Source organism: Heteronotia binoei, chromosome 21 (assembly GCF_032191835.1).
Source record: "Heteronotia binoei isolate CCM8104 ecotype False Entrance Well chromosome 21, APGP_CSIRO_Hbin_v1, whole genome shotgun sequence".
Lineage (NCBI taxonomy): Eukaryota > Metazoa > Chordata > Lepidosauria > Squamata > Gekkonidae > Heteronotia > Heteronotia binoei.
The window spans coordinates 14,107,557-14,127,919 of NC_083243.1; the positions used below are offsets into that span (position 1 = coordinate 14,107,557).

General features: G+C 48.8%; 1 protein-coding gene across 1 annotated transcript in view; it reads right to left on the reverse strand.

Annotated features, from left to right (window-relative positions):
• KTN1 (kinectin 1) overlaps nucleotides 1-20,363 on the reverse strand; it is a 194,224-nt gene that overhangs the window by 96,304 nt on the left and 77,557 nt on the right. The window contains exons 5-8 of the mRNA XM_060263166.1: nucleotides 18,688-18,818; nucleotides 13,928-14,044; nucleotides 12,233-12,364; nucleotides 2,501-2,607 (exon numbers count right to left, since the gene is read on the reverse strand). Of these exons, the coding sequence (XP_060119149.1) occupies nucleotides 2,501-2,607; nucleotides 12,233-12,364; nucleotides 13,928-14,044; nucleotides 18,688-18,818 (487 nt within the window). The remainder of the gene's footprint in view (nucleotides 1-2,500; nucleotides 2,608-12,232; nucleotides 12,365-13,927; nucleotides 14,045-18,687; nucleotides 18,819-20,363) is intronic.

Consider the following 20,363-nt stretch of genomic DNA (forward strand, 5'->3'; position numbering starts at 1 on the left):
TGGCAGAGCTCTCCTTGAAAGGGCAGCTTCTGGGAGAGCTCTCTCAGCTCACAGGGTGTCTGTTGTGGGCAGAGAAGATATAGGAGACTGTGAGCAGCTTCTGGGAGAGCTCTCTCAGCTCCCTCTCAGGTGTCTGTTGGGGGGGAGGGAAGGCAGAGGAGATTGTGACCTCTCTGAGACTCTGATTCAGAGTATATGGTGGGATATAAATCCAATATCACCTTCTTCTGTGGGGGCACAGCCCCTGACTTCTGGGTCGGGCCCCTGACCCTGGGCCCCCAACCAGCCCCTGGAGTCTCTGTTGTGTCCTCGTGCACGGCGGAGGCCGCAGAAGCAGCCCCCAGCCTCCTGCGCAAGTTAAAAGGGCCCAGGCTGCCCGCCGATCAGCTGAGCGGCAGGCCCTTAAAGTCGTGCGGGAAGCTGGGACTGCTTCTGCCGCCGGGAACTGGAAGTAAGAAATGGGGGCATTCAGAATGGGGATGTTCAGAAAAAGCACTGAAAATCCTGTGACTGTGACACACCGTTGCCCCTGTGACAATCTAACGCACACACACACACACACACATGCAAAAAAACCCAAATTCAGCAGAAACAGAGACCGACTTCCCACTAGCTTTACGCCGCTCTCATGTTCCTCTTCTCCGCGGGGCTTCTGTCGGATTTCACACTATCTGCCCCAGGGCTGCAACCAGCTTAGCCTTTTCCGTGAAGTTTTCAGAGAATCTTATTTGCAGCGCGAAAAAGGCAAAGCTAGTTGGGGCAGATAGCGTGACATCCGACGGAAGCCCCACTGAGAAGAGAGCACGAGAGTGGCATTTGGCTAGTGGGAAATTGGTCAGAGAATCCCCCGGTGCATTCTTTTGTTTGAACTGGAAGGCTGCTTTTCGAGAGCCAGCATAATGTAGGGACTAAGATCTGGGAGATCCAGGTCTGAATCCCCACTCGTGCCATGGACGTGCACTGGGTGGCCTTGGACCAGTCACATACTCTCCGCCTGGACTACCTCAGAGGGTCGTTGCGAGGATAAAATGAAAGAGAAGAGAAGGAGGTGAGCCGCCTTGGGTCCCCACGGTGAGGAAAGGCAGGATATAAATGAAGAAAATAAAATGGAATTTTTTTCTCACCGTTTAGCCAATTGACTGCTCGTGCAATCAGTTAAATAAGAACATGAGAATCTAAGAAGAAGACTGTAGATTTATACCCCACCCTTGTCTCTGAATCAGAGACTCAGAGCGGCTTATAATCTCCTATATCTTCTCCTATATCAGTCTCCTATATACCCCACAACAGATACCCTGTGAGGTAGGTAGGGCTGAGAGGGCTCTCACATCAGCTGCCCTTTCAAGAGAAGCCATGTTGGATCAGGCCAGTGGCCCATCCAGTCCAACACTCTGTGTCACATAAGAGAAGCCATGTTGGATCAGGCCAGTGGCCCATCCAGTCCAACACTCTGTGTCACATAAGAACATAAGAGAAGCCATGTTGGATCAGGCCAATGGCCCATCCAGTCCAACACTCTGTGTCACATAAAAACATAAGAGAAGCCATGTTGGATCAGGCCAGTGGCCCATCCAGTCCAACACTCTGAGTAACATAAGAACATGAGAAGCCATGTTGGATCAGGCCAGTGGCCCATCCAGTCCAACACTCTGTGTCACTTAAGAACATAAGAGAAGCCATGTTGGATCAGGCCAGTGGCCCATCCAGTCCAACACTCTGTGTCACTTAAGAACATAAGAGAAGCCATGTTGGATCAGGCCAATGGCCCATCCAGTCCAATACTCTGTGTCACCCAATGGCCAAAACTCAGGGACCATCAGGAGGTCCATCAGTGGGGCCTGAACTCCAGAAGCCCTCCCACTCTTGGCGCCGCCAAACGCCAAGAATACAGAGCATCACTGCCCCAGACAGAGTGTTCCCTCTATACCTTATGGCTAACAGCCACCGATGGACTTCAGCTCCATATATTTATCCAATCCCCCCTTGAAGCTGTCTATGCTTGTAGCCATTGCCATTTCCTGCAGAGGTGAATTCCACCTTTGTGCATGGTGGCTATCAGCCAGGGTTTTAAAGTTAGGTGGGAAGAAGGGGTTCCCAAAATCCCAAATCTTGCTTTTTTCATCATATCCTGCAAAGTTCTGAATGACTCTCAACATTACTATTTGCCTCTCAGTCCTAAGATGATGAAGGCACATGCATCGTTGGGGCTTTTTTTGGAGTAGGAACTCCTTTGCATATTAGGCCACACCCCTGTAGCCAATGCTCCTGGAGCTTACAGTAGGCCCTGAATGAATAGCCCTGTGAGCTCCTGCAGGATTGGCTACATCAGGGGTGTGTGGTCTAATATGCAAAGGAGTTCCTGCTACAAAAAAAGCCGTGTGCGTCAATATGTCCCGTGTGTGATAGCCACTTCACCCCTGTGGCTTCAGGGAGCATTCCAAGGGCCGGTTAAAAAAAGCCACTCAAGGCAGGCGGTTCTGTGGAATCACCAATAGCGTACTTGCTTTCCATTTGGTTGGTGGACGTGCTGACGGCGTCTCTTAGGATACCATTCTCCTGCTTCAGGCGGTTGATCTCGGCCTCCATCTGCTCACGGAGCTGCTGGAACTAGAGGGGAGGGGGAGAGAGGGATATTGTAATGTACTGGGTTCAAAGCATGAGGATGTCCAAGAGATAGTGAGTTCAGCTCTTTATTCAGTGCTTCAGCATAGTGAGACGGGAACAGAACTGTCTGGCAGGACCAATGGCCCTGCTTATATGAATGCAAACCTCCCCACCCAAATACCCATTGCCATCATCCCATTACACACAACTATAGGTTAATAGCTGGCCCAATGATCCCTGATGGGCCTCCTTCCTGAATCCCACTGCCGTCATCCCATTACACACAACTATAGGTTAATAGCTGGCCCAATGATGAGAGAGAGAGAGAGAGAGAGAGAGATCCCTGATGGGCCTCCTTCCTGAATCCCACTGCCATCATCCCATTACACACAACTATAGGTTAATAGCTGGCCTAATGATCCCTGATGGGCCTCCTTCCTGAATCCCACTGCCGTCATCCCATTACACACAACTATAGGTTAATAGCTGGCCTAATGATCCCTGATGGGCCTCCTTCCTGAATCCCACTGCCGTCATCCCATTACACACAACTATAGGTTAATAGCTGGCCTAATGATCCCTGATGGGCCTCCTTCCTGAATCCCACTGCCGTCATCCCATTACACACAACTATAGGTTAATAGCTGGCCTAATGATCCCTGATGGGCCTCCTTCCTGAATCCCACTGCCGTCATCCCATTACACACAACTATAGGTTAATAGCTGGCCTAATGATCCCTGATGGGCCTCCTTCCTGAATCCCACTGCCGTCATCCCATTACACACAACTACAGGTTAATAGCTGGCCTAATGATCCCTGATGGGCCTCCTTCCTGAATCCCACTGCCGTCATCCCATTACACACAACTATAGGTTAATAGCTGGCCCAATGATGAGAGAGAGAGAGAGAGATCCCTGATGGGCCTCCTTCCTGAATCCCACTGCCATCATCCCATTACACACAACTATAGGTTAATAGCTGGCCTAATGATCCCTGATGGGCCTCCTTCCTGAATCCCACTGCCATCATCCCATTACACACAACTATAGGTTAATAGCTGGCCTAATGATCCCTGATGGGCCTCCTTCCTGAATCCCACTGCCGTCATCCCATTACACACAACTATAGGTTAATAGCTGGCCCAATGATGAGAGAGAGAGAGAGAGAGAGAGAGAGAGAGAGATCCCTGATGGGCCTCCTTCCTGAATCCCACTGCCGTCATCCCATTACACACAACTACAGGTTAATAGCTGGCCTAATGATCCCTGATGGGCCTCCTTCCTGAATCCCACTGCCGTCATCCCATTACACACAACTATAGGTTAATAGCTGGCCCAATGATGAGAGAGAGAGAGAGAGAGAGAGAGAGATCCCTGATGGGCCTCCTTCCTGAATCCCACTGCCGTCATCCCATTACACACAACTACAGGTTAATAGCTGGCCTAATGATCCCTGATGGGCCTCCTTCCTGAATCCCACTGCCGTCATCCCATTACACACAACTATAGGTTAATAGCTGGCCTAATGATCCCTGATGGGCCTCCTTCCTGAATCCCACTGCCGTCATCCCATTACACACAACTATAGGTTAATAGCTGGCCTAATGATCCCTGATGGGCCTCCTTCCTGAATCCCACTGCCGTCATCCCATCACACACAACTATAGGTTAATAGCTGGCCTAATGATCCCTGATGGGCCTCCTTCCTGAATCCCACTGCCGTCATCCCATTACACACAACTATAGGTTAATAGCTGGCCTAATGATCCCTGATGGGCCTCCTTCCTGAATCCCACTGCCGTCATCCCATTACACACAACTATAGGTTAATAGCTGGCCCAATGATGAGAGAGAGAGAGAGAGAGAGAGATCCCTGATGGGCCTCCTTCCTGAATCCCACTGCCATCATCCCATTACACACAACTATAGGTTAATAGCTGGCCTAATGATCCCTGATGGGCCTCCTTCCTGAATCCCACTGCCGTCATCCCATTACACACAACTATAGGTTAATAGCTGGCCCAATGATGAGAGAGAGAGAGAGAGAGAGAGATCCCTGATGGGCCTCCTTCCTGAATCCCACTGCCGTCATCCCATTACACACAACTACAGGTTAATAGCTGGCCTAATGATCCCTGATGGGCCTCCTTCCTGAATCCCACTGCCGTCATCCCATTACACACAACTATAGGTTAATAGCTGGCCCAATGATGAGAGAGAGAGAGAGAGAGAGAGAGAGATCCCTGATGGGCCTCCTTCCTGAATCCCACTGCCGTCATCCCATTACACACAACTACAGGTTAATAGCTGGCCTAATGATCCCTGATGGGCCTCCTTCCTGAATCCCACTGCCGTCATCCCATTACACACAACTACAGGTTAATAGCTGGCCTAATGATCCCTGATGGGCCTCCTTCCTGAATCCCACTGCCGTCATCCCATTACACACAACTATAGGTTAATAGCTGGCCCAATGATGAGAGAGAGAGAGAGAGAGAGAGAGAGATCCCTGATGGGCCTCCTTCCTGAATCCCACTGCCGTCATCCCATTACACACAACTATAGGTTAATAGCTGGCCTAATGATCCCTGATGGGCCTCCTTCCTGAATCCCACTGCCGTCATCCCATTACACACAACTACAGGTTAATACCTGGCCTAATGATCCCTGATGGGCCTCCTTCCTGAATCCCACTGCCGTCATCCCATTACACACAACTACAGGTTAATAGCTGGCCTAATGATCCCTGATGGGCCTCCTTCCTGAATCCCACTGCCGTCATCCCATTACACACAACTATAGGTTAATAGCTGGCCCAATGATGAGAGAGAGAGAGAGAGAGAGAGAGAGATCCCTGATGGGCCTCCTTCCTGAATCCCACTGCCGTCATCCCATTACACACAACTATAGGTTAATAGCTGGCCCAATGATGAGAGAGAGAGAGAGAGAGAGAGAGAGAGATCCCTGATGGGCCTCCTTCCTGAATCCCACTGCCGTCATCCCATTACACACAACTACAGGTTAATAGCTGGCCTAATGATCCCTGATGGGCCTCCTTCCTGAATCCCACTGCCGTCATCCCATTACACACAACTATAGGTTAATAGCTGGCCCAATGATGAGAGAGAGAGAGAGAGAGAGAGAGAGATCCCTGATGGGCCTCCTTCCTGAATCCCACTGCCGTCATCCCATTACACACAACTACAGGTTAATAGCTGGCCTAATGATCCCTGATGGGCCTCCTTCCTGAATCCCACTGCCGTCATCCCATTACACACAACTATAGGTTAATAGCTGGCCCAATGATGAGAGAGAGAGAGAGAGAGAGAGAGAGATCCCTGATGGGCCTCCTTCCTGAATCCCACTGCCGTCATCCCATTACACACAACTACAGGTTAATAGCTGGCCTAATGATCCCTGATGGGCCTCCTTCCTGAATCCCACTGCCGTCATCCCATTACACACAACTATAGGTTAATAGCTGGCCTAATGATCCCTGATGGGCCTCCTTCCTGAATCCCACTGCCGTCATCCCATTACACACAACTATAGGTTAATAGCTGGCCTAATGATCCCTGATGGGCCTCCTTCCTGAATCCCACTGCCGTCATCCCATTACACACAACTATAGGTTAATAGCTGGCCTAATGATCCCTGATGGGCCTCCTTCCTGAATCCCACTGCCGTCATCCCATTACACACAACTACAGGTTAATAGCTGGCCTAATGATCCCTGATGAGCCTCCTTCCTGAATCCAGGCGGCTATTGTTTTAGGGTCTCCAGCTCAGCCAAGTCTCTGCTGGCCCTAAGGCCAAACTCCAGTCCCAATACATAACAAATATAAAGAGACGGAGGGAGAGATGAGTTGTTCCATTTTGTTTTTAAAACCAGCAGTATTGCTTCTGTTTTTCACAGGGACACATGAACCTGCTATATATTGTCAAACCCATGATCCATTCAGCCAAATTCCATCCACTCTGATTAACAGCAGCTCTCCAAAGCCTCAAGCACACCTCTTTGTGGTCCACTACTCAAGATATCAGTAGCTTAACCAGAGATCCCTGCCCACGCAAAGCATCACATAGGAACATAAGAGGAGCCATGTTGGATCAGGCCAATGGTCCATCCAGTCCAACACTCTGTGTCACACATAAGAACATAAGGGAAGCCATGTTGGATCAGGCCAGTGGCCCATCCAGTCCAACACTCTGTGTCACACAATGGCCAAAAAACCCAGGTGCGATCAGGTCCACCAGAAGCCCTCCCACTGTGCCCCCCCCCCCAAGCACCAAGAATACAGAGCATCACTGCCCCAGACAGAGAACTCCATCTATACCTTAAGAAGATAGGAACATAAGAGGAGCCATGTTGGATCAGGCCAATGGCCCATCCAGTCCAACACTGTGTCATACAGTGGCCAAAAAAAACCAGGTGCCATCAGGAGGTCCACCAGTGGGGCCAGGACACTGGAAGACCTCCCACTGTGCCCCCCAATCACCCAGAATACAGAGCATCACTGCCCCAGACAGAGTTCCAACAATGAGCTGCAGCTAATAGCCACTGATAGACCTCTGCTCCATATGTTTATCCAATCCCCTCTTGAAGCTGGCTATGCTTGTAGCTGCCACCACATAAGAACAAAAGAGAAGCCATGTTGGATCAGGCCAATGGCCCATCCAGTCCAACACTCTGTGTCATACAGTGCCCTGTTGACTAGCTTGGAGAATGCATCTAAAGTTAACGTTGCTTTCTTTCCACCTTTCCCTCCCCCCCTTCCTTTCCCCATCATTTCCCTCCTTCCCTCCAACACTTGATGTTCATGTCTTGCGGCTCTCAAACATCTGTCGTTTATTCTGTGCGGCTCTTCCGTTAAGCAAGTTTGGCCACCGCTGCCCTAGACAAACGATGACCCTGGCACCCAACCAGATCAGTACTCTATTATCTGCAGATGGTTTTGAGAAACCAACAAGCCTTGCACGAAGGGCGCAGCTCCTCCATTATGAATCCCAAGCAAGTGGCATCCCGACATTTATTTATTTCTTGACTTTATCTCCCGCCCTTCCCGCCGAAGCAGGCTCAGGGCGTCTTACGACAATGAAAAACATTTACAAATACTGAGCGTTAACGAATTCAAACCTTAAAACAGTATAACGATTAAAACATATTAAAACAATTTTGGTGCTAATGATAAATTCCAATAACTTCAGTCTTCTGGAGTATCCTCATATGGAGCTATCAATTAAAAGCAAGTTGAAACAAAAGCTGTCTTGCGAGCCTTGCGGAACTCAACAAGGAAGTTGGTTCCACCAATAGGAAATATCTGGGGACTTTGGGGGTGGAGCCAGGAGACTTTGGGGTGGAGCCAAGATCAAGGCTGTGACAGGCATAATTGAACTCCAAAGGGAGTTCTGGCCATCACATTTAAAGGGACGGCACACAATGCCTTCCTTCCATAGGAAATAATGAAGGATAGGGGCACCTTCTTTTGGGGCTCATAGAATTGGACCCCCTGGTCCAATCTTTTTGAAACTTGGGGGATATTTTGGGGAGAAGCACTAGATGCTGTACTGAAAGTCTGGTGCCTCTACCTCAAAAAACAGCCCCCCTCCCAGAGCCCCAAATACCTGCAGATTAATTCTCCATTATTTTCTATGGGAATAAATCTCCATAGGGAATAATAGAGTTCCTAGCAGACATTTCCCTCCCCTCCCCCCGCTTTCTGATGACCCTGAAGCTGGGAGAGAGCCTCCAAACCGGGGGATCCCCTGCCCCCACCTGGGGATTGGCAACCCTAGACTTTGCGGCTTAGAGGGAACATTGGTAACAACCAGTGTTCCCTCTAAGTTGAGTTAGCGTGAGCTAGCTCACCTATTTTTAGCCTCCAGCTCACACCTTTTTGTCTTAGCTCAGGAAGGAAGACCCCAGAGCACACCCACAGATGCAGTAGCTCACAACTTTCATGCCAGTAGCTCACAAAGTGGAATTGTTGCTCACAAGATTCTGTCGCTTAGAGGGAACATTGTGCATGACCCTTTTTTTTGAGTCCTGACCCACCGATTGGGAAACTCTGACTTAAAACGCGGGAGGATATAGCTGTCCCCTCACTTCCACTTCCTGCTTCAGTAGAAAATGAGAAACAAAAGAAAAGGTCGGGGGACTCCTATTGCAAGGTTTTAAAAAGCAATGACAGAAGCCCCGGCACAAACTGACATGGCTTTTAGCAAGCTTAAACTTTGGCCCGATTTTAAGCTTGCCAGAGAAGCTGAGGTCATTTTGTGGGTGGTCTCGGGTTCCTTTTGCTTCCCTCCTATGCTGCTGGAAGCCACCGTGGGAAAAATGGAAGGCTCGGGGACCAGAGCAGTGGCTCCAGACTAGCATCAGGATGGCCCAAGTGTGCAACATTTCTCCAGTCCTGAACCAATGCCATTTATTTCATAAGAGAAGCCATGTTGGATCAGGCCAGTGGCCCATCCAGTCCGACACTCTGTGTCACACATAAGAACATAAGAGAAGCCATGTTGGATCAGGCCAATGGCCCATCCAGTCCAACACTCTGTGTCACACATGAGAACATAAGGGAAGCCATGTTGGATCAGGCCAATGGCCCATCCAGTCCAACACTCTGTGTCACATATAAGAACATAAGAGAAGCCATGTTGGATCAGGCCAATGGCCCATCCAGTCCAACACTCTGTGTCACATAAGAAAATAAGAGAAGCCATGTTGGATCAAGCCAATGGCCCATCCAGTCCAACATTCTGTGTCACACAGTAGCCAGGGGGAAAAAATTATATACACACACACACACTGTGGCTAATAGCCACTGATGGACCTCTGCTTCATATTTTTATTTAACCTCCTCTTGAAGCTATCTATGCTTGTAGCCGCCACCACCTCCTGTGGCAGTGAATTCCACATGTTAATCACCCTTTGGGTGAAGAAGTACTTCCTTTTATCCATTTTAACCTGTCTGCTCAGCAATTTCATCGAATGCCCACGAGTTCTTGTATTGGGAGAAAGGGAGAAAAGTACTTCTTTCTCTACTTTCTCCATCCCATGCATTATCTTGTAAACCTCTATCATGTCACCCCGCGGTCGACATTTCTCCAAGCTAAAGAGCCCCAAGCGTTTTACTTATTTCACTGATTTAAATCATTTCACTGATTTAAATCATTTTTATGCCTCCTTTCCAACCAGTCAGGGCCCCCAAGGCAAAGGAGATAAAAACATTAAAACGTATGAACAATTAAAAACAACATTTAAAAGAAGGAGAAGGAGGAAGAGGAGATGGGAGGAGGAGGAGGAGGAGGAGAAGTCTCAGAGTGGCTTATAATCTCCTTTCCCTTCCCCTCTCCGTAACACAGTAGCCTTCAGCAATCACACAGAGCATAAGCTTCACCGGTAAAAAGGTAAAGGTAATCCCCTGTGGAAGCACCAGTTGTTTCTGGCTCCAGGGTGACGTTGCATCACAATAGAAATCCCCCAACGCTTTTCACGGCAGACTTTTTCCGGGGTGGTTTGCCATCGCCTTCCCCAGTCATCTACGCTTCCCCCGCAGCAAGCTGGGGACTCATTTTACCGACCTCGGAAGGATGGAAGGCTGAGTCAACCTGGAGCCGGCTACCTGAACCCAGCTTCCGCTAAGATCGAACTCAGGTCGTGAGCAGAGAGTTTTGACTGCAGTACTGCAGCTTTATCACTCTGCACCACAGGGCTTCACCAGTATCCTTGGGCAAATGGCTGTGTTCCATTTGAAAGAAACTCGGTTGAGACACTAATTGAGAAAGGACGGAGTTCTTGAGGAAGACACGAAACTGCTCATATTTGAATAGCGAGTTGGGCTCAGGGATCCTTCTCTCCTATTTGGAAGTTTGTCTTTTGTTCAAGAGAAGTCCCATTAGCTCATGAAAGAAAGGAGGAAAGCACTCTTTATGGGACTATACTTGTAGGACGCCTGTGGTTGGACTGAAAAGCTTTTTCACCGTTCATGCCCTGCAACTTTACCAATATCGTCTTAACTGTTCTACACTGCAATATGCTTACATATATGTTTGTCGTGAATTGCACAGTCTTTTCATTCTTTTTAGATTTAGATTTTCGATTTATATCCCTCCCTCCCTGCTAAAGCAAGCTCAGGGCAGCTCACAGCCAACAAAATCACAAAAAACCCAATTCAACCGAATTAGTTACATGCCATAATTAAAATTAACAGTTAAAACAGTTTGGTGCTAACGTCATTTGGTGTCGTTTCATTTCCGATGGCATACGGTGCTTCTTAGATATCATTTCCTACTACTATATCAGCAATTCAAGATCAATTAAAGGCCAGCTGGAATAGTGTTGTCTTGCAGGCCTTGCAGAACTGGGTGAAGTCCCACAAGGCCCTAACCTCCTCCTGAAGCTCCACCAATAGAGGGCAGCAATCGGTACAAGGTGCTGGTTATTTATTTTATTTATCTGAGATTTATATCCCGCCCTTCCCACCAGGAGGCTCAGGGCGGCTTTAATTACCTTTAAAGCCCTATATGGCCTAGGACCTGCCTACCTTAGGGACCGTCTCTCCCCACGTTCCCCAGAGAGTACTGAGATCGGGTTCTCAAAACCTGCTTGTAATCCCCGGGCCAAAGGAGGCCCGTCTGAAATCCACAAGGGACAGGGCCTTTTCGGTAATGGTGCCTTGCTGGTGGAACCAGCGGCCGGAAGAGGTGAGGGCCCTGCGGGATCTTGGGCAGTTCCGCAGGGCCTGCAACACAGCCCTCTTCCGGCTGGCCTATAACTAACTGACAATGGAAACTTTATGGAAGGTTGTAGTGTATCATTTTGGCAGATCGCTTGTTCTATATGTTTTATTATTTACTTTGTTCTATACTTATTTTACTTGTTCTATATGTTTTATTATTTTAAATTGTCTAAATTGATGTATTTTTAAAGCCATTGTTGTAACTTGATGTATTTTAAAGCCAAACTTTATGTTAGATTTTATATGTTGTGAGCCGCCCTGAGCCGCTTCGGTGGGAAGGGCGGGATATAAATTGAAATAAACTGAAACTGAAACAGCAATCGAGAAGGCTGTTTCTCTGGTGCATTTCAATTTTGCCTCCCTTTCATATGAACATATTAAGCTGCCTTATACTGAATCAGACCCTTGGTCCATCAAAGTCAGTTTTGTCCACTCAGACTGGCAACGGCTCTCCAGAGCCTCAAGCTGAGGTTTTTCACGCCTACTTGCCTGGACCCTTTTTAGCTGGCGATGCCGGGGATTGAATCTGGGACCTTCTGCTTACCAAGCAGATGCTCTACCACTGAGCCACCGTCCCTCCCTCTTTCGTTTAGGCTGGAGACTGTGGTGCCTTGTGTTTTTTTAGCTGCATACTGGTATGTGGCGTAGAAAGTGCTGAATAACTATGAAAACGACCATCCATCATTCCCTAAAAAGCATCTGCATAGAAGCAAATTCTGTACAGCAGGGGTGGCCAACGGTAGCTCCCCAGATGTTTTTTTTTGCCTACAACTCCCATCAGCCCCAGCCATGCTGGCTGGGGCTGATGGGAGTTGTAGGCAAAAAACATCTGGGGAGCTACCGTTGGCCACCCCTGCTGTACAGCAACTTAAAAAATGAGTTTTTACCTTCATCTTCATCTGTTGGCTATCTTGGTAGAATTTGTTTTGAACGACGCCGTGATCTTTTTCCAGCGTGCCGATCCTCTCCCTCATTTTCCCCGCGACCAGGTTGTTCCTTTCTTTTTCGGCAACCAGCTCCTGGGACACGGGAGAGCAGGGTTTACTCCGGCTAGCAAACTCATTTCAACAGGGACAGGAGGGAAGGGAGGATGGGACTGAATATGAGCAACTGCAAGCATCCTTAGACACCCTCTCGCTACCGAAACAAAGATGAAAAAAGGCTCCCTGGGAGACCTACATGCTGGAGAAGAGATCTGAAGCGTGGGTGTCACAAGCAGGGGACCGAGGGCCTCTACTGGCCACCACCACTCTGGGAGTGCCCCACCCCCCACCCAACCCCTGTGTGTTCTTTCCTAACAAACACCTTGCATCATACGAACATAAGAGAAGCCATGTTGGATCAGGCCAGTGGCCCTTCCAGTCCAACACTCTGTGTCACACATAAGAACATAAGAGAAGCCATGTTGGATCAGACCAATGGCCCATCCAGTTCAACACTCTGTGTCACACTTAAGAACATAAGAGAAGCCATGTTGGATCAGGCCAGTGGCCCATCCAGTCCAACACTCTGTGTCACACATAAGACGATAAGAGAAGCCATGCTGGATCAGGCCAATGGCCCATCCAGTCCAACACTCTGTCACACAATGGCCAAAACCCAGGTGCCATCAGGAGGTCCACCAGTGGGGCCAGGACACTAAAAGCCCTCCCACTATTGTCCCTCCCCGACACCAAGAATACAGAGCATCACTTTCCCAGACATAACAGAAGCCAAGTTGGATCAGGCCAGTGGCCCACCCAGTCCAACACTCTTGTGTCACACAGTGGGAAAAAAAAAACCCAGGTGGCATCAGGAGGTCCATCAGTGGGGCTAGAAGCCCTTCCACTGTGGTCCCCCCCAAGAAGACAGAGCATCACTTGCCCCAGAAAGAGAGTTCCAACAATAAGCTGTGGCTAGTAGCCACCGATGGACCTCTGCTCCATGTATTTATCCATTCCCCTCTTGAAGCTGTATATGCTTGTAGCCGCCACCACCTCCTGTGGCAGTGAATTTCACACGTTAATCACCCTTTGGGCGAAGGACTTCCTTTTATCCGTTCTAACCCGACAGCTCAGCAATTTCCTTGAATGCCCACGGGTTCTCGTATTGCGAGAAAGGGAGAAAAGTCCTTTCTCTGCCTTCTCCATCCCATGCATAATCTTGTAAACCTCTGTCATGTCACCCCTCAGTCAACGTTTCTCCAAGCTAAAGAGCCCCAAGCGTTTCAACCTTTCTTCCTAGGGAAAGTGTTCCAACCCTTTAATCTTTCTAGTTGCCCTTTTCTGCACTTTTCCCACTGCTAGAATATCCTTTTTGAGCTGCGGTGATCGGAATTGCACACAGTACATCAGACAGTGGCCAAAGCCCAAGTGGTCATCAGGAGGTCCACTAGCAGGGCCAGAACTCCAGAAGCCCTCCCACCGTGGGGCCCCCCAGCACAAAAATGGAAAAGGAAATCCAACCTACAGAGCACAACTGTGGTTCTCGACAAGTGCTTCATGCCAGTAACCAGTCTCTGGGCTATGCTTCCACGAGAAACACCCTCTTCCCGCCGGCCACACTTTACGGGTTCCTCTTTGCCCCGGGAATCAGAGCCGTACCTGTGAGAGCTGCTTGCACTGCTCCTTGGCTATGGTGGCTTCTTCCTTCAAGGCCACCAACAGCTTCTCCTTTTCTTGCAGCTGATGCACGGCGGCGGCCGAGTCGCCCTTGCTGGCCTGCCAAAGCAACAGAACGCTGTCATATTATAGCACTGGATATGCAGCATCGGTAAGAGCCCCGTGGCGCAGAGTGGGGAAGCTGCAGTACTGCAGTCGGAACCCTCTGCTCAAGACCTGAGTTCGATCCCGGAGGAAGCGGCTTCAGGTAGCCAGCTCCAGGTTGACTCAGCCTTCCATCCTTCCGAGGTCGGTAAAAGGAGTTCACAGGAAGTACGTTGCAGGAAGCCTGATGGGGTGGGGAGACCCAATGCTCACATCCTGCACTCCTTGCAAGGAACATGGAATGCAAGCCCTGGGACTTTCCCTATGAAGAAAGGTTAAAAAGCTTGGGGCTCTTTAGGATGGAGAAACGTCGACTGAGGGGTGACATGATAGAGGTTTACAAGATTATGCATAGGATAGAGAAGGCAGAAAAAAGTCCTTTTCTCCCTTTCTTATAATACAAGAACTCGTGGACATTCAATGAAATTGCTGAGCAGTCAGGTTAAAATGGATAAAAGGAAAGACTTCTTCACCCAAAGGATGATTAACGCATGGAATTCACTGCCACAGGAGGTGGTGGCAGCTATAAGCATAGCCAGCTTCAAGATGGAATTGGATAAGCATATGGAGCAGAGGACCATCAGTGGTTATTAGCCACAGCGTATTGTTGGAACCCTCTGTCTGGGGCAGTGATGCTCTGTATTCTTGGTGCTTGGGGGGGGGCACAGTGGGAGGGCTTCCAGCCCCACTGGTGGACCCCCTAATGGTACTTGGGTTTTTTGGCCACTGTATGACACGGAGTGTTGGATGGGCCATTGCCCTGATCCAACATGGCTTCTCTTATGTTCTTACTGGAGAGAAGAGAAAAACAAGGCAAGCCGGTCCCAGGGTGGGTTTGGGGTAAATACCAAGGGTCATACGAGACACAATTTGGGTGGTGGGAGGTGCTGAAGTTGTAGCTGAACTACACAAAAATCAGTGACTGAAACTGTTGGAATCCCATTTTAGATTATATAGAACAGTAAGTTGAAATCTTTTTGAAAGCATAAAAGAATCTTAGCAATACTTGTGAACTTGTCATTGAAAGGGCTTGATCCAACATGTTCTCTTATGTTCTTAAGTGTGACACAGAGTGTTGGGCTGGATGGGCCATTGGCCTGATCCAACATGGCTTCTCTTATGTTCTTATGTGTGACACAGAGTGTTGGACTGGATGGGCACTGGCCTGATCCAACATGGCTTCTCTTATGTTCTTAAGTGTGACACAGAGTGTTGGACTGGATGGGCCATTGGGCTGATCCAATATGGCTTCTCTTATGTTCTTAAGTGTGACACAGTGTTGGACTGGATGGGCCATTGGGCTGATCCAACATGGCTTCTCTTATGTTCTTAAGTGTGACACAGAGTGTTGGACTGGATGGGCTATTGGCCTGATCCAACATGGCTTCTCTTATGTTCTTATGTGTGACACAGAGTGTTGGACTGGATGGGCCACTGGCCTGATCCAACATGGCTTCTCTTATGTTCTTAAGTGTGACACAGAGTGTTGGACTGGATGGGCTATTGGCCTGATCCAACATGGCTTCTCTTATGTTCTTATGTGTGACACAGAGTGTTGGACTGGATGGGCTATTGGCCTGATCCAACATGGCTTCTCTTATGTTCTTATGTGTGACACAGAGTGTTGGACTGGATGGGCCATTGGCCTGATCCAACATGGCTTCTCTTATGTTCTTAAGTGTGACACAGAGTGTTGGACTGGATGGGCCACTGGCCTGATCCAACATGGCTTCTCTTATGTTCTTAAGTGTGACACAGAGTGTTGGACTGGATGGGCCATTGGGCTGATCCAACATGGCTTCTCTTATGTTCTTAAGTGTGACACAGAGTGTTGGACTGGATGGGCCATTGGGCTGATCCAACATGGCTTCTCTTATGTTCTTAAGTGTGACACAGAGTGTTGGACTGGATGGGCCACTGGCCTGATCCAACATGGCTTCTCTTATGTTCTTAAGTGTGACACAGAGTGTTGGACTGGATGGGCCACTGGCCTGATCCAACATGGCTTCTCTTATGTTCTTATGTGACACAGAGTGTTGGACTGGATGGGCCATTGGGCTGATCCAACATGGCTTCTCTTATGTTCTTAAGTGTGACACAGAGTGTTGGACTGGATGGGCCAAAGGCCTGATCCAACATGGCTTCTCTTATGTTTTTTAAGAAATGTTTTGAGGTGGTTTGCCATCCCTACCTCTGCATAGCAGACTTGCACTTTGGGGGTCTCCCATCCAACTACTAACCAGGGGCTGACCCTGCTTAGCCAATGAGATCTGGTGAGATTGGTCTAGCCTGGGCCATTCAAATTAGGGCAGAATTGGTGGGCAATGCTGTCAACACTCAGCCGACTTACAGCCATCCCACAGGCTTTTCAAGGGAAGAGATGTTTAGAGGTGATTCGCCGTTGTCTGCCTCTGCGTAGCAACCCTGGACTTCCTTGGTGGTCTCCCATCCAAGTACCAACCAGGGCTGACCCTGCTTAGCTTATGAGATCTGACTAGATCGGGTTCGCCTGGCCCATCCAGGATAAGAGATTTAACAGGCAGCTATAAGGTATATAGAACGGGAGAAAATGATTCTTCGACTGAGTAAAGATTAAAACAAAGAAAACTCAAGCGGCAGCACAAGGCTGCTAATTTGATCATGCAAGTGATCAGGGCTTTTGTTTTGTAGCAGGGACTCCTTTGCATATTAGGCCACACCCCCTTGATGTAGCCAATCCTCCTGGAGCTTACAGCAGGCCCTGTATTGGCTACGTAAGAGTGAGTTTGGTATAGTTGTTAACTGTGCAGACTCTTATCCAGGAGAACCGAGTTTGATTCCCCACTCCTCCACTTGCAGATGCTGGAATGGCTATCGCAGGAGTTGTCATTGAAAGGGCAGCTGCTGGGAGAGCCCTCTCCAGCCCCACCAGCCTCACAGGGTGTCTGTTGTGGGGGAGGAAGGGAAAGGAGATTGTGAGCCGCTCTGAGACTCTGTCCTTGAAAGGGCAGCTGCTGTGAGAGCCCTCTCCAGCCCCACCCACCTCACAGGGTGTCTGTTGTGGGGGAGGAAGGGAAAGGAGATTGTGAGCTGCTCTGAGACTCTTCGGAGTGGAGGGCAGGATATAAATCCAATATCTTCATCTTCATCATCTACCATCATCATCATCTATCATCTACCTATCCTATATACCTACCTTATCTACCTACCTACCTTAACTATCTACCTACCTACCTTATCTACCTATGGTCTTATTTGGAATACTGTGTACAATTCTGGTCACCGCATCACAAAAAGGATATTATAGCATTGGAAAAAGTCCAGAAAAGGGCAACTAAAATGATTAAAGGTTTGGAACACTTTCCCTATGAAGAAAGGTTAAAACGCTTGGGGCTCTTTAGCTTGGAGAAACGTCGACTGCAGGGTGACATGATAGAGGTTTACAAGATTAGGCATGGGATGGAGAAAGTAGAGAAAGAAGTACTTTTCTCCCTTTCTCACAATACAAGAACTCGTGGGCATTCAATGAAATTGCTGAGCAGTTGGGTTAGAACGGATAACCCAAAGGGTGATTAACATGTGGAATTTACTGCCACAGGATGTAGTGGCAGCTACAAGCATAGCCAGCTTCAAGAGGGGATTGGATAAATATATGGAACAGAGGTCCATCAGTAGCTATTAGCCACAGCATTTTATTGGAACTGTCTGGGGTAGTGATGCTCTGTATTGTTGGTGCCGGGGGGAGGGGCCAAAGTGGAAGGGCTTCTAGCCTCAGTGGTGAACCTCCTGATGGCACTTGGGTGTTTTTTTTTGCCACTGTGAAACGCAGAGTGTTGGACTGGATCGGCCACTGGCCTGATCCAGCATGGCTTCTCTTATGTTCTAATGTACCTAATTATCTACCTTATCCATCTACCTACCTTATCTACCTATTTATCTGCCATATCTACCTATCTGCCTACCTATCTGCCCTATCTATCTATCTATCTATCTATCTATCTATCTATCTATCTATCTATCTATCTATCTATCTATCTATCTATCTGTCTGTCTGTCTGTCTGTCTGTCTGTCTGTCTGTCTGTCTGTCTATTATCTATCTATCATCTGTCTGTCTGTCTGTCTGTCTATTATCTATCTATCATCTGTCTGTCTGTCTGTCTGTCTATTATCTATCTATCATCTGTCTGTCTGTCTGTCTGTCTGTCTGTCTGTCTATCTATCTATCTATCTATCTATCTATCTATCTATCTATCTATCTATCTATCATCTCTCTGTCTGTCTATCATCCATCCATCCATCCTACCTATCTATCCACCCTGTCTACCTATCTATGTTGATTTCTATCCCCCTCCTCCCACAAATGGCTTGGGGTGGCACTGATAATATCACTGAGTCACATGGGGGGCACCCAGTTCGTCACCTCCAGAAGGCTCCTAGTTTGCCTAGTGGCAGGGCCAATCCTGTGCTTAGCATCTGAGATCTTGTCAGTGCCCAGAAATGCATGCAGTCCATAAAACAGCAATGACTGCACAGACCCCACCTGTGGGGTCTCTACCAATCCACAACAAGAGAGCAGTTCTGACCTACGGTCCCCGTTCTGTCCTGAAGTAGCACTCACCTTCTGAAGAACATCCTGGATCACATTTGATTTCTCCTTCAGCAGCTCCACCACACTCAAGGCTTCCTCTTCGGTGAAGATCATGTTCTTCATGGCCAAGAGGAAGTCCTTAAATTTCACTTCTGCGTTTTCTGCAATTCAAACAACAGCCATGTTTGCAAGGCGGCCGTCCGTGCACATTTTCTCTTTGCCAGGATGAAAACAAAGCTGGAGAAGAGCAAAAAGAGGAGACCTCACACCTGTTTAGCATGGCGCTGCTTTGATTGGGATAGAAGGACTGAGAGATTCCCCATTCTTCCTTGTATCTGACCAAGGCAGCGTTGACTTCCCAAAGCTTATACCTTGAAAATCTTAAAATCATAGAATAATAGAGCTGGAAGGGACCTCCAGGGTCATCTAGTCCAACCCCATGCACAATACAGGAAATTCACAAGCACCTCCCCCTAAATTCACAGGATCCACATTGCTTTCAGAGGGCCCTCTAGCCTCAGTTTAAAGTCCTCCAAGGAAGGAGAGCCCACCACCTCCCGAGGAAGCCTGTTCCACTGAGGAACTGCTCTAACAGTCAGGAAGTTCTTCCTAATGTTGAGCTGGAAACTCTTTTGATTTAATTTCAACCCGCTGGTTCTGGTCCTACCTTCTGGGGCCACAGAAAACAATTCCACACCACCCTCAATAGGACAGCCCTTCAAGTACTTGAAGACGGTGATCCTATCACCTCTCAGCCGCCTCCTTCCCAGGCTAAGATGGTGTCTAAGATGCTACTGAGCTCAAAACTGAGCCTTTATCTGATTCTGTTACCCAATCAGATTATATGGTGGTCAAGAATCACAACTTTCCCTTCCAACCTGCAAATGACTCCCAGACTGTATTGGAGAACACAGAGTCTTCAATCAGAAAGTTCCTACTTAACTTTAACATAGAAGAAGAAGAAGATGAAGACATTGGATTTATATCCCGCCCTCCACTCCGAAGAGTCTCAGAGTGGCTCACAATCTCCTTTCACTTCCTCCCCCACAACAGACACCCTGTGAGGTGGGTGGGGCTGGAGAGGGCTCTCCCAGCAGCTGCCCTTTCAAGGGCAGAGTCTCAGAGTGGCCTACAATCTCCTTTCCCTTCCTCTCCCACAACAGACACCCTGTGAGGTGGGTGGGGCTGAGAGGGCTCTCCCAGCAGCTGCCCTTTCAAGGGCAGAGTCTCAGAGCGGCCTACAATCTCCTTTCCCTTCCTCTCCCACAACAGACACCCTGTGAGGTGGGTGGGGCTGAGAGGGCTCTCCCAGCAGCTGCCCTTTCAAGGGCAGAGTCTCAGAGCGGCCTACAATCTCCTTTCCCTTTCTCCCCCACAACAGACACCCTGTGAGGTGGGTGGGGCTGGAGAGGGCTCTCCCAGCAGCTGCCCTTTCAAGGGCAGAGTCTCAGAGCGGCCTACAATCTCCTTTCCCTTCCTCTCCCACAACAGACACCCTGTGAGGTGGGTGGGGCTGAGAGGGCTCTCCCAGCAGCTGCCCTTTCAAGGGCAGAGTCTCAGAGCGGCCTACAATCTCCTTTCCCTTTCTCCCCCACAACAGACACCCTGTGAGGTGGGTGGGGCTGGAGAGGGCTCTCCCAGCAGCTGCCCTTTCAAGGGCAGAGTCTCAGAGCGGCCTACAATCTCCTTTCCCTTCCTCTCCCACA